The sequence below is a fragment of the Crocuta crocuta genome, unplaced genomic scaffold, assembly GCF_008692635.1.
Source record: "Crocuta crocuta isolate KB4526 unplaced genomic scaffold, BGI_CrCroc_1.0 scaffold457, whole genome shotgun sequence".
Classification (NCBI taxonomy): Eukaryota; Metazoa; Chordata; class Mammalia; order Carnivora; family Hyaenidae; genus Crocuta; species Crocuta crocuta.
Window position 1 is genome coordinate 1,709,616 of NW_027531318.1, and position 12,583 is coordinate 1,722,198.

A 12,583-nucleotide genomic window follows, 5' to 3' on the forward strand; every position below is an offset into this window, starting at 1 on the left:
TTTTTTAACCAGAGTAATATACTTTTTCCCTCTTTCGGCTGTGTAGTCTTAAACTCATCAGTAGAAGAATTAATTTGGTTGCTATCTTTAAAGAAAAGATTACTTCCTAATATAAGTTTGGTTATGTGAAAGTGTAATAGGCATATTTTTATGCTGTACCATCATCCATATCTCTAGGAATTTTTGCATGTGATCCCATATAGGATTGTCTTACATTTCCCTTATTATAAAATATATATATAAAGATAGATCATAAAAATTTCCAGCCCCAAGGTAACTTTGAAGGTTTCAGAAAATTGAAGGCCATCTCAGCCTTTGAAGAAGTAAAGTTATGTGTCAGACTAATGGAAGATTTTTCCTTGTGAAATCAGTATGTTCCACTAAGTGAGGATTCTTAGGAAGCATAAATGCTGAAATACTTAGTAAACTGTAGTTAGAATTTCATGACTTTTAAGTTGGTGCAGTGGGATCTCTGCAGGAAAGACTAGAAGGTCTAAAAGGACAGACAGAAAAGACAGCAATGTAAAATTATGTAGAAGGGGAAAAGGAGGAGTTCATGGCTTAAAGAGAGATTCAATGAAACAGTGGTTAAAAACTTCTTTCATGGTATCACAAAATGTGTACGCACAAAATTTAATTGATAATTTTTAAGTAAAAGTGCTCCTCCTATATAAGGAAGAAAACACATGATGCAACCATAGATTGTATATTGCATATTTTTCAGTGTTTACTTCACTTGGAAAGGTAAAAGTAATTTTGTTCATATGGTAACTTATTTATCTTTTATATTATTATAGTAGAATTGCCAACTAGGACTTTTAATTCAGTAACAACTGAAAGTTTATAATTTTAATAAATAAAATAGTGTGACTTCATGGATCCAAATGTTACCGTGTGAGAATTTGAATATTTTCAGTAGTACGTAATGAGGCAGGCATAAATATGGAAAATAAATATTGTGATATAAATTTTCTGGAAGAACTTTAGTTCTACTTAAAATTAAAATTGGATATATGAAATTATAAAAAGGAAAGAAATAGATATATTTTTAAATGCGTTTAAAAAGAATTGCTTAGATACTTAAGGATACCATTGAAAAGATTGAAGTTTTATGTTTTAATTTTTTTTAATTATAGTTTACTGTCAAGTTGGTTTCCACATAAAACCCAGTGCTCATCCCAACAAGTGCTCTCCTCCATGCCCATCACCCATTTTCCTCTCCACCCCCCCCATTAACCTTCAGTTTGTTCTCAGTATTTAAGACTATTATTGTTTGCCTCCCTCCCTCTCCTTAGCTAATTTTTTTTTCCTTCCCCTCTGCTATGGTCCTCTGTCAAGTTTTTCCTGTTCTCCATATGAGTGAAAATATATGGTATCTGTCTTTCTCTGCCTGACTTATTTCACTTAGCATACTACCCTTGAGTTCCATCCACGTTGCTACAAATGGCCAGATTTCATTCTTTCTCATTGCCCTGTAGTATTCCATTGTATAGATAAACCACATCATCTTGATCCATTCATCAGTTGATGAATATTTAGGCCCTTTCCATAATTTGGCTATTGTTGAAAGTGCTGCTATGAACACTGTGGTACACGTGCCCCTAGGCATCAGCACTCCTGTATCCCTTGGGTAAATTCCTATTAGTGCTATTGCTGAATCATAGAGGAGTTCTATTGTTAATTTTCTGAGGAACTCCACACTGGAAAACACTGAGGTTTTAATGTTAGAAGGATTCAAAATTGCATTCCTTTTCCCCAGTAATTCTGTAGTTAACTTTTTAGTGTTGCATACTCTGTGAACAAAAGTAAAAATTGAAATGAAATTCTTCTTCCTCTTTGAATTTGGAACACTTTGTAACATAGGCTAGTGTGGCTGATTTGTGCTTTTTCTGATGCATCCATGTGTTTGTTATGTCTGTTTATTGTTTAGACCCTGGAGGTTTCATTGAGGAAAAATAGTCTTACATAAAGATAAAAATCTAACTTAGTAGTCTTTATTCTTTTGAATCTTACAGTTTCTGAGAGATGTGTTTTAAAATTTCCCAGCTTAGTTTTAGATTTATTGACTTTTTTTCCTTGCTATTGTTAGTTTTTGTTTCATGCGTCTTGAACCTGTTAGTTGAATAAATATCAGGATTATTATCTTCATGGTTAATTATTTTTATTGTTATGTTGTAACCATATCTTTTGCTCTTTTTCTTTATTCTGGCACATATTAATATTGTATCAGTTTTCTTTTGTATCTTGGGGGATTTTGTTGTGTGTGCATTATTTCACTTTTTTAATGTAAATTTCAGAAAACTACACAACACAATTGTACAGCCTAATAAATTATTACAAAGTAAATATTCTTGTTATTAACCACCCAAGTCAAGAAATAGATCCATGCCAGCCACCTCGGGCCTTTACATGTGTCCCATCACTTCCTTTCTCCAAAAGTTACCACTATCCTGACTTGTAAGGTAATTCCTTTCTTCTATTTCGTATGATTTTATTACCCACATATATATTCCTAGACTCTGTAAGAGTATCTTGTTCATCCAAAAAGTGTTCCTTTGTCCTCTGTATTTCCTGCAAATTGGCAGACCAGCGGCTTACTCAGGCTCCTTGGTTCCCTCTGATGAAACTATATATACTTTGTTTTTTCACTCGTTTTGGATATATGCAGCCACTAATGCTGCATAATTTTGTTTAATGAGGTTTATAAAATTGTCACCTTATTTCTGTCGATTGTTTTCACTCCTACCTGGAAGCAGTAATTTTATAGAGACATGCTTCCCTTCATCTACTATTTGGTTGCCCAATGGTCATGTTCACATTGGAAGGGTAAAATAACTCCTTGGTTCTTACCAACTTGTCAAGATAATGAGTTGAGTTGGTGTTTTTCTCAGAAAGTGACCAATTAGCTGTATTCCCCCAGTATGTCATGATGAACTTACAGACCTAAATACATTTGATGCATTATGTTGTTTTACTAAAGTTTAAATTGCTTCTCTTCGGTTGGTTGGCACCATGGTCTTTTTGAGAAGACCCTAGTCATCCTTGTAGCCTTTCTTGTTATCTAGTGTGTCAGGATGTTCCTGACTCATCTTTTACATTTTCTTCCCTGAACCCTGTAATTAGCTACTCAGTGAAAAACTTAGTTTTAAATACACAAGTGATACATATATGCATTCCTGAAAAACATTGAATGTTCCAGATCCTTTCCTCAGTCTTTCTCTTCCCAGAGGTAATCCCTGTTATTATTTGTTTAACTGTCTTTTCAAACCTTTTTCTGTCTTTTTATGTTTACATACAGAAATAAGTACAATACAGAGATTATTTTCTTTTTTATGTGGCTTTTTCTTACTTTTGAAGATCATAAATGATATTCATACTTCTTTTTTTACTCAGTTACATATCTTGATAATTTTTCTGTCAGCATATAGCACATTTCTTTTTGAACTGCTACTTAGTATTTAGTATGGTTCTACCTCATTTTATTAAAACCTTCTCATGATGTATGTTAGGTTGTTTCCGGTTTACCCACTAATCCCACTCTTGCTTTTTAACGTGCATGAACGCAGATATTTGTTTGGAGCCGTAGAGTACATGCATTTAGAATTTTGCCAGTTTGGCCTCTGCTGCACTTGTTCTTACACAAGCAGAATCTGAGAATGCTTCTTTCTCTGCCACTCAGCAATACTTGCTATAGGAAATCTTGCCAGTCTGAAGGTAAAACATTTCCTCAATTTCCCAGTGCCTTTCTCTGGTGGGAACTGGGGAAACTAGGAGGTGTTCTCAGGTGAGGGCCGCAGCAAGTCTTCTGGTTGCAGGGGTTTCCCTTCTTGGGCTCCACTGCCTCTCACTCCCGCTTACTGCCCTGGGGGGTCACACACCCTTGCTTCAGAGACTGGCTCATGCTCCTCATGTCCTGGCTGGTTTTATCAGCCTTTCTGTGCTGTCCAGCTTTCAGTGTCTGCCGCTTCTTTGCCCGTCTTCCTCCACTCTCTTCCCATGCTCTCCTTTTAGCATTTCATTCCCTTGTGCATTTCGGTGTATAGTTTTATTTTCCTACACTATCCTGTCTTCTTTCCATCTTTTTCAATTTCTATAAGTCCAAGGGCTACTGCCAACAATAGGATACTAAAACATATCCTTCCTGTCATTTCCCAGATTTACAGTAAGGGCAAGGGACTGCATTTCCTGGAACCCTATTCTTGTTTTAAACATAAGTGTAAAGGGAAGGAGTCATTAAGAGATTAATTTACCCCTTGTCATATATTGTATCAAAACTTTTGAGAGTTCCAGCCTAACTTTTGAAGACTGTCACAAATCTGGTCTGCTGTTTGAGTTAAAAGTTCATTTAATTGGCTTTAAAAACCTTGATTTTATTTTTTTCCTTTCATAGTTTATTGTCAATTTGGTTTCTATATAACACCCAGTGCTCATCCCAGCAAGTGCCCTCCTCCATGCCCATCACTCCTCTTCCCCTCTCCTTCACCCTCATCAGTCCTCAGTTTGTTCTCAGCATTCAAGAGTCTCTCATGGTTTGCCTCCCTCCCTTTCCCCAACTATTTTCCCCTTCTCCTCCTCCAAGGTCTTCTGTTAAGTTTCTCCTAATCTACCTATAAATGAAAACATATGGTATCTGTCTTTCTCTGCCTGACTTCTTTTGCTCAGCATAACACCCTCGACTTCCATCCATGTTGCTACAAATGGCCAGATTTCATTCTTTCTCATTGCCATGTAGTATTCCATCGTATAGATAAACCACATCTTCTTGATCCATTTGTCTGTTGATGGACACTTAGGCTCTTTCCATGTTTTGGCTATTGTGGAGAGTGCTGCTGTGAACATTGGGGTACATGTGCTCCTATGCATCAGCACTCCTATATGCCTTGGATAAATTCCTAGCAGTGCTATTGCTGGGTCATAGGGGAGTTCTACTGTTAACTTTTTGAGGAACCTCCACACTGTCTTCCAGAAGGGCTGTACCANTTGAGGTGACTTTAGATTCCTTTGCAGCTGTAAAGGGATGTAGAAATACTGAAACACATCTAACTAAATTTATAAAATTTCCAAAAACCTCTGTGTTTGAATAGAAAGCAACTCAGTGGCTGTAACAGATCTCTTAGAGAACAGCAGCTATTAGTCCCTTCAGGGAGTAATAATATATAGAATGTTGTGTACTTTCAGATTACTGTGGACATACTTGTAATGGTCCAGACTGAATTGTCACCAAATCCTTTAATAATAGTTTGTGGCAAGTGAAATTCAAATATTCTTAACCACCAGTATTAAAGTCTCGAATTGATGGCCTCACATCTTCTCTAAAATTAAAAGTAGTGTCATCCTAGTATCAATGTAGTGTTTACAGTCGACACTTTTCTCATTTATTGAAGTGACATCTAATGAATACATTAACTATCATAAATATTAATTCAGCTGTGATATAAAAAAATATTTTTAAGCATCAAGCATGCATTGACCTTTAAAATGCTTTATAAATTGATTAGACCAATAGAATGCTAACAGCCATATTTTGGCATTCTGTGGTATTTTTCCATAGATAATATGTATTCTCAATATTTTTTTGTTACACTTTGTTTTAGTGATCGTGGTGGAGAAGACCCAAACCAGAAAGTAATCCATGGGGTTATTAACTCCTTTGTTCATGTTGAACAGTATAAGAAAAAATTCCCCTTAAAGGTAAAAAGCCTCCTTTAAAAACAGAATCAGACCTTTAATTTCTTAAATTACTTATTCTAATTTTTTAATTATAATCTTAATTGATTTATTTAGTTTTATCAGGAAATCTTTGAGTCTCCCTTTCTGACTGAAACAGGAGAATATTACAAACAAGAAGCTTCAAATTTATTACAAGAATCAAACTGCTCACAGTATATGGAAAAGGTAAGAAAGAACATATTATGTTAAATGCATCATCTCTTATATGTCAGGCATAGTTTTATTTAACATTTGTTTTCTTAGTTAAGAAAGTGGAGAAAGCTTTTATTTGTTTGATCATTACTTTAGGTCGGAGTTAATGTGCAATATCTTGATAAATCATTGTTCTTGCTCTGACATTTTCCATGAGAAAAAGTGCTATACAATTTTCATCATGGTTGATGCTTTTTGATAAATCCTGATTCCTTGATTTGCTTGCCTTTTAAATTAATATTCACATTCTTGGCTGAGGAATAAACTATATTTGTGCTTAGTAGATATATTTAAGGAGTGGGATAAGCATAAAAGCAAGGTATTTGAGTTTTTATCTTTTCTTCTTTAATATGGAAGTGAAAATAAGGAAAAATATAATAATTCTAGATATTTGGATAGGTTACCATTTTGGTCTGTTCAGCTTTTGAAAGACAGAAAAAGCTCCACAAGAAAATTTAATCAATCCTTAAACCAACATATATTGATTACTATATTTAAAACTGTATGTGTATTTTCTTAGTAAAGGAATAGTCATGTTATAAGGTCAGTCATCATATAAGATGTATTACATTTTTAGCCAGGTTTTTTTCATTTGGTATATTGAATTTCAAGCATTTTATTATAGGATGATATCTGTTAGTTTGGTTAGCCAAGAAAAATAACGTAAGTAGAATAACTATACATCCATAGATCACAGGTCAAGAAATATCAGTACTTACTCACACATTGTTAATATATTCCACAAAGCCCAGATCTAGAAGTCTGAGTTATTTTATTCTCTTCCTGCTGTTGTCACTAGCTCTGGTACCTTGAGTAAGCCTCTAGGACATTTTTCTTCATCTATTAAGAGGTTACATTAAGTCAGTGGTTCTTAGCTCCAAGCTCCTTTTGCATCTTAGACTCTCGTTAAAGGTTCTAGGTCCAATCCTGAAAAGTATACACAGAATATCGTATAATACATATACTCGTTGTTACATTTGACTCACAAAGGTGCCCTTGGCAAAAAATACTGTATTTTCATTTATGTAGAACCATACAATGTCTAGAATAGGGAATATCTAGAATAGATAAATTAATGGAGACAGAAAGTTGTTCAGATGTTTTGGGGAGGAGGAGAGAATAGGGAGTTACTGTTTAAAACTTAAAGAGTTTTTGTTTAGTGTGGTGAAAAAGTTTTAGAAATAGACAGTTGTACAACATTGTGAATGTAATGAATGCCACTGAACACAGTCAAAAAGTGGTTAAAATGACATTTTATGTTATATATATTTACCACAATTTTGAAAACACTAATAATGTAATATACCCCAAACCATTGGATTATATTTTAAATGGTAAATCATACAGTAAGTAGATTATATCTCAACCTGTAAAAAAGAGGGCCTTTGGAAATTATGTTTGGGAAATAGCATGTGTAAGAGTAGTTCATTTAATGTAGCCTTCCTACTTCTCTTTCTGTATTTTACCTGGAATTTTGGCCTTTTTTCCCAGATATAAGTGATTTTATAGCTATTTGAAGCGTTGCACTAAGATACTCCACTCTTGTCTACCTTCCTCTTGTTATGTACCCCTCCCCCGATTATCATTAATTTTTTTTTCCTTTACTCATCCTTCCTCACTTCCAGACTCTAATTCATGTTGCATTTAGTTAACCCATAAACATTAAAGTCACTTAGAGTGTACTATACTGATTAATAGGCGTAATCCTTTTAAGGGATATTTTTGTTTTAAAAGAAAAACTTATTGACCAAAATGACTGTCTTAGTTGATTAAGTATGTGCTATAAACATCTTATCATCTTATAGGCCTTTTTTTTTTTTTTTTTTGAGAGCATTCACAAGTATACACCTTAATGAAGGGAGAGGGGCAGAGGAAGAGAGAATCTTAAGCAGGCTCTATACTGGGCACAGAGCCTGGAGCCCTGCCTGGGGCTTGATCTCACGAGCATGAGATCATCACTTGAGCTGAAATCAAGAGTCGAAGCTTAACCAACAGAGCCACCCAGGTGCTCCCATCATCTTTTAGTATGGATACTTTTGGGGCTACTTTTCGTTTCTGTGTTTGCCCTGGACTCCACAGGGCAGCAAAGATGGGACCATGAATTTCTCTTCCATCTTTGCCTCATTTTCATCAAACAGTATCTGAGAGGTAACCAGGAATGTTATTTTCCCTCTCAGCATCACCTTCCCTCCCAGTATTAGCTTCTTTTTCTTTTTTTTTTTTTTTTAAGTTTTATTTATTTACTTTAAGAGAGAGGGAGAGAGTGTGAGCTGGGGAGGGACAGAGAGAGGAGGAGAAAGAGTATCTCAAGCAGGCTCCAGTGCTGTCAGCGTGGAGCCTGTTGTGGGACTCATTCTTACAAACCATGAGATCATGACCTGAGCTGAAACCAAGACTTGGATGCTTAATCAGCTGAGCCACCCAGGCACCCCATGCCCCCAGCATTATCTTATGCCCAGGCAAATCAGTAGTACTCCCTAAAGGCTTAACTATACATAGTTCTCTGGGACCTGTTAAAGTTCAGAAACTCTAGTTATATAGCTTTGCATTGCAGAGTATTTTTAAAGTCTAAACTATGCTAGCATGATTTTTATTGCAAATGTAGTTTTGTTTTGAGGTAGAAATTAGCCAAATTCTCTAGCTATTATCTCTATCAGCTGGTTCTTGTTAGTATTAATCAGTGTATTGTTTGTAGCTCAGTGTTTCTTATATAGGATAAGCTTTACTAAAGGTCTTGATTGATACATTTAACTATAAGATATAGTTAAATATAGTTAAAATATATATAAGACTAAATATATTTGACTTCCAAAAATTTTAATGAAATCTTTAATGAGATAGTTAATTATAATGTAATACTGTTTACATTTACATTTTATAAGAAGAGACCAATGTAAAATATTTAGATTAATCTACTTGATCTAGTTGACATAAATTATTTTTTAGTTTCATAGTTAAATATTCATAAAGTGACCACCTATTCTGGTTTTTAATAATTTTTACCCACTTTTCCTGTTGCATATTAGGTCACCTTTAAAATGAAGACAAAATGTAGACCACTTAACTTTAGTTCTTACTCATAAGATTTTGGTGAAATGTAGGTGATAGCTTGTAGCCTAAATAAAAATTTGAAATGATTTATGGAATGTGGGCTTATACAGGGTACATAATCCTTATTTGTTACCTGGCCATATTTAATTGAGCCATTAAATTGAGGCTACCTAAGTTACTTACTGATATTATAGGTTTTTCCTCATAGTAGGTCATGACTGTAAGAATATATTTCTAAAGGTTCTAGGTAGATTAAAAGATGAAGAAATTCGATGTCGAAAATACTTGCATCCAAGTTCATATACTAAAGTGATTCATGAATGTCAGCAACGAATGGTAGCAGACCACTTACAGTTCTTACATGCAGAATGTCATAATATCATCCGACAAGAGAAAAAAAATGGTAAGTGACATAAAACAGTAACTTATGAATAGATACTAAATTATAAACCCACTTTTTACATCATCTTCAAACTTAGATTTCAAACATTTTTAGTAATAGTCTCTGAGATATTTGATATGTCTTTTTACAGATTCTTAATAATTTACTTTAAAAGACTGTTTTGGAAAAATGTGTGTTCAAAGTGAATTCCAAAGTCAAAAGAAAAACTAGGAAAATGTGTTTGCACATTTTTATGTATCAAAAGGGCTAATTTCCTTAATACATAAGAGTTTCTAATAAACAGGAAACAAAAGCAAAGAAGATGAAGAGGAAATGTGAATAGCTTTTAAATACATGGAGATGTACAATCCCACTCAAAATAGAAGAAAATACAAAATAAAGATTCAATGAGATGCTGGTAATAAGCAGTAAAAACTGGGATTTTTTTTTAAAAAAGAGAAAGTAGCACGAAAAACTTTCACTAGCAGGAAATAAACAACAATACTTACACAAAAACTAAACATTGTTTTAGTTTTGTTTTTTGTTAGGTGTTTTTTTTTTGTTGTTTTTTGTTTTTTTGAGAAAGAGAAATGAGTGAGGAAAGGGGTATAGAGAGAGGGAAACACAGAACCCTAAGCAGGCTCCAGGTTCTGAGCTGTCAGCACAGAGCCTACCGTGGGGCTGGAACCCACTAACTGTAAGGTTCAAGAACCTGAGCTGAAGTTGGACGCTTAACCAAGTGAGCCGTCCAGGCGCCCCAAAACACTAAACATTGTTGAAAGCAATGTTGATTTATAGATCCAGGAGAATCTACTCAAAACTGAAGGGGTTTGGTTTTTGTTTGTTTGTTTTAATTCTGAAAGTTAAACTCTTGGACTAAGAAAAGCCGAAATAGTCCTGAAGACCATAATGGGAAGACTGCAGGATAGCATGACTTGCAATAAAACTACAGTAATTAAGACATCAAGGATTCTGTAAGGGTAGACAGACCAACGGAATAAAATAGCATAGAAATAGCCCATGCATATGTACAGTAGATACTTGATTTATGACCAAAATGACACTGTAAAGCAGTGGGTGAAAGATACAGTCTTTTTAACACCTAGTGCTGAGTCCGTTGGATATTCACTTGGGGAAAAAAGTAAAATTTGATCTGTACCTCAGACACCATGTCCAGAATCAATCAATACATTTTAGGCTTTTGACCTAAATGTAAAAAAGTAACACTGTGAGAAGATAATGTAGGAGAATAACTTCATGACCTTGAGGTAGGGAAAGATATTAAATAAGACAAAAAAAGCACTAACCACAAAGGAAAGATTGATTCAGTGGACTGCATTAAAATTAAAAACTGGATTATTAAGAGACCATTAAAAGCATCAAAAGATAATCATAGAGTAATATATTTGCAATGACTGAAAAAGTTTATGTCTAAAATATAAAATGGTCAAGAAATTTGAACAGGTACTACAGAATAGAGGGAATCCATGTGGCCAGTAAACATACACAAAGGCCCTCAATTTTATTAAAATAGGGGAATACAAATTAAAAACCACACTGACATTAATACTCATATTTATATATAAAATTTAAAAGACTGAATATAGTAAGTGTTAGGAAATGGGTGGAGTAGTGAGAGTGTGTTATATACTAGGCTCAGAGTTTAAATTGATGCAATTACTTTGAGACACTGACATTGATTCTTAAAGCTGAATATATGCCTATCTTCTGATCCAGCCATTCCTCTTCTAGATATATAATCCCCTGCCCAAACTGTGTGCAAATATGTACAAAAAGATACAAGAATGTTCACTGCAGTGTTAATTGTATTAGCCCCAAACCATAAACAACTCAAATGTCCAATAACAGAATAGATGAAGAACAGTATATTCATACAGTGGGATATTATAGAGTGAAAATGAACAGATTACAGCTACATACAAAACGTAGATGAATCATTGAACAAAAGAAACCAAACATGAAAGAATTGTATGATTCCATTTTAGTTCAAAAGAGGCAAAACTAATCTGTGGGTTGGTAGTCATGACAGTGATTGCCTTTGAGGAAGAGCAAGAGGAGTAGTGATTGGGAGGAGGCATGCAGGGAACTTCTGGGTGTATGAAATGTCTGTTTCTTACCCAGGGTGCTTACATGGGTGTGTATGTGTTCACTTGTGATAATTCATTTAGATATATATACTTATGGTTTGCACAATTTTTGTGTATGTGTTACATTTCAGTAAAAAGTTTAAAATAAAAATACTGCACTGAGACATCATTTTCACCTCTCAGTGGGAAAGATCAAAACATTTGATAACACATTCTTGGCAAGGGAACTTCCTGCTGTTGGGAGCTGTGTTATAAGGATCTGTCTAGAAGATGAAGCTTTGACATAACAACCCTGCTTCCAGGGATTTATACTAAAGATATTCTTGCTGATATACAGGTTTAGTAATTGTAATGTAATATCAAGAGATTGGAAACAACCAAACTTTCATGAATTTGTAAGCAGTTGTAATATAGCCATATAATGGGGTGCTATGCAGTTATAAAATTTGTAAAATACACTGTGTAATGATATAAAAAGATCTCTTAAGTTAAAATAGTGTGTTCTGCAGTTGCAAGTAATACATAAAATATGCTACACTATTTGTGTAAAAAGAGGCAGAGGGAAGACTTTGTATTTGTTTGAATGTGCATGAAACATCTTTGAAAAGATATTAACTACAATATTCCTTTCCTGTGCTGAAGGAGGATTGGATGGTTGGAGATGGGTGTGGGGGACTTTCTCTGCATTCTCTTGTAATTCTGCATTTTGAACCATATATTACCTATTATATTAAAATACTATTTGAACTCTTTGGAAATTTAATAATCAGATTTTCCTTTCCTCTTCAGACATGGCAAATATGTATGTCTTACTTCGTGCTGTGTCCACTGGTTTACCTCATATGATTCAGGAGCTGCAAAATCATATCCATGATGAGGGCCTTAGAGCAACCAGTAATCTTACTCAGGAAAATGTGAGTTATATAAGGAGTTGGGATATTTTTCTCTTAATCAGAATATCATGGAGTTTTTCTTCTGACTTTACTATTTAAAAAATTTTTTTTTAATATTTATTCGTTTTTGGGAGACAGAGTGCAAGCAGGGGAGGGGCAGAGAGAGAGGGAGACACAGAATCTGAAGCAGGCTCCAGGCTCTGAGCTGTCAGCACAGAGCCTGACAC

At 34.5% G+C, this 12,583-nt stretch overlaps 1 protein-coding gene across 3 annotated transcripts in view; it reads left to right on the top strand.

The window, feature by feature from the left end:
* CUL2 (cullin 2) overlaps positions 1-12,583 on the top strand; it is a 104,803-nt gene that overhangs the window by 68,207 nt on the left and 24,013 nt on the right. For all 3 annotated transcript variants that reach the window (XM_077771760.1, XM_077771761.1, XM_077771762.1), the window contains exons 7-10: positions 5,595-5,691; positions 5,785-5,895; positions 9,214-9,376; positions 12,253-12,377. In XM_077771760.1, coding sequence (XP_077627886.1) covers positions 5,595-5,691; positions 5,785-5,895; positions 9,214-9,376; positions 12,253-12,377 — 496 coding nt within the window. The remainder of the gene's footprint in view (positions 1-5,594; positions 5,692-5,784; positions 5,896-9,213; positions 9,377-12,252; positions 12,378-12,583) is intronic.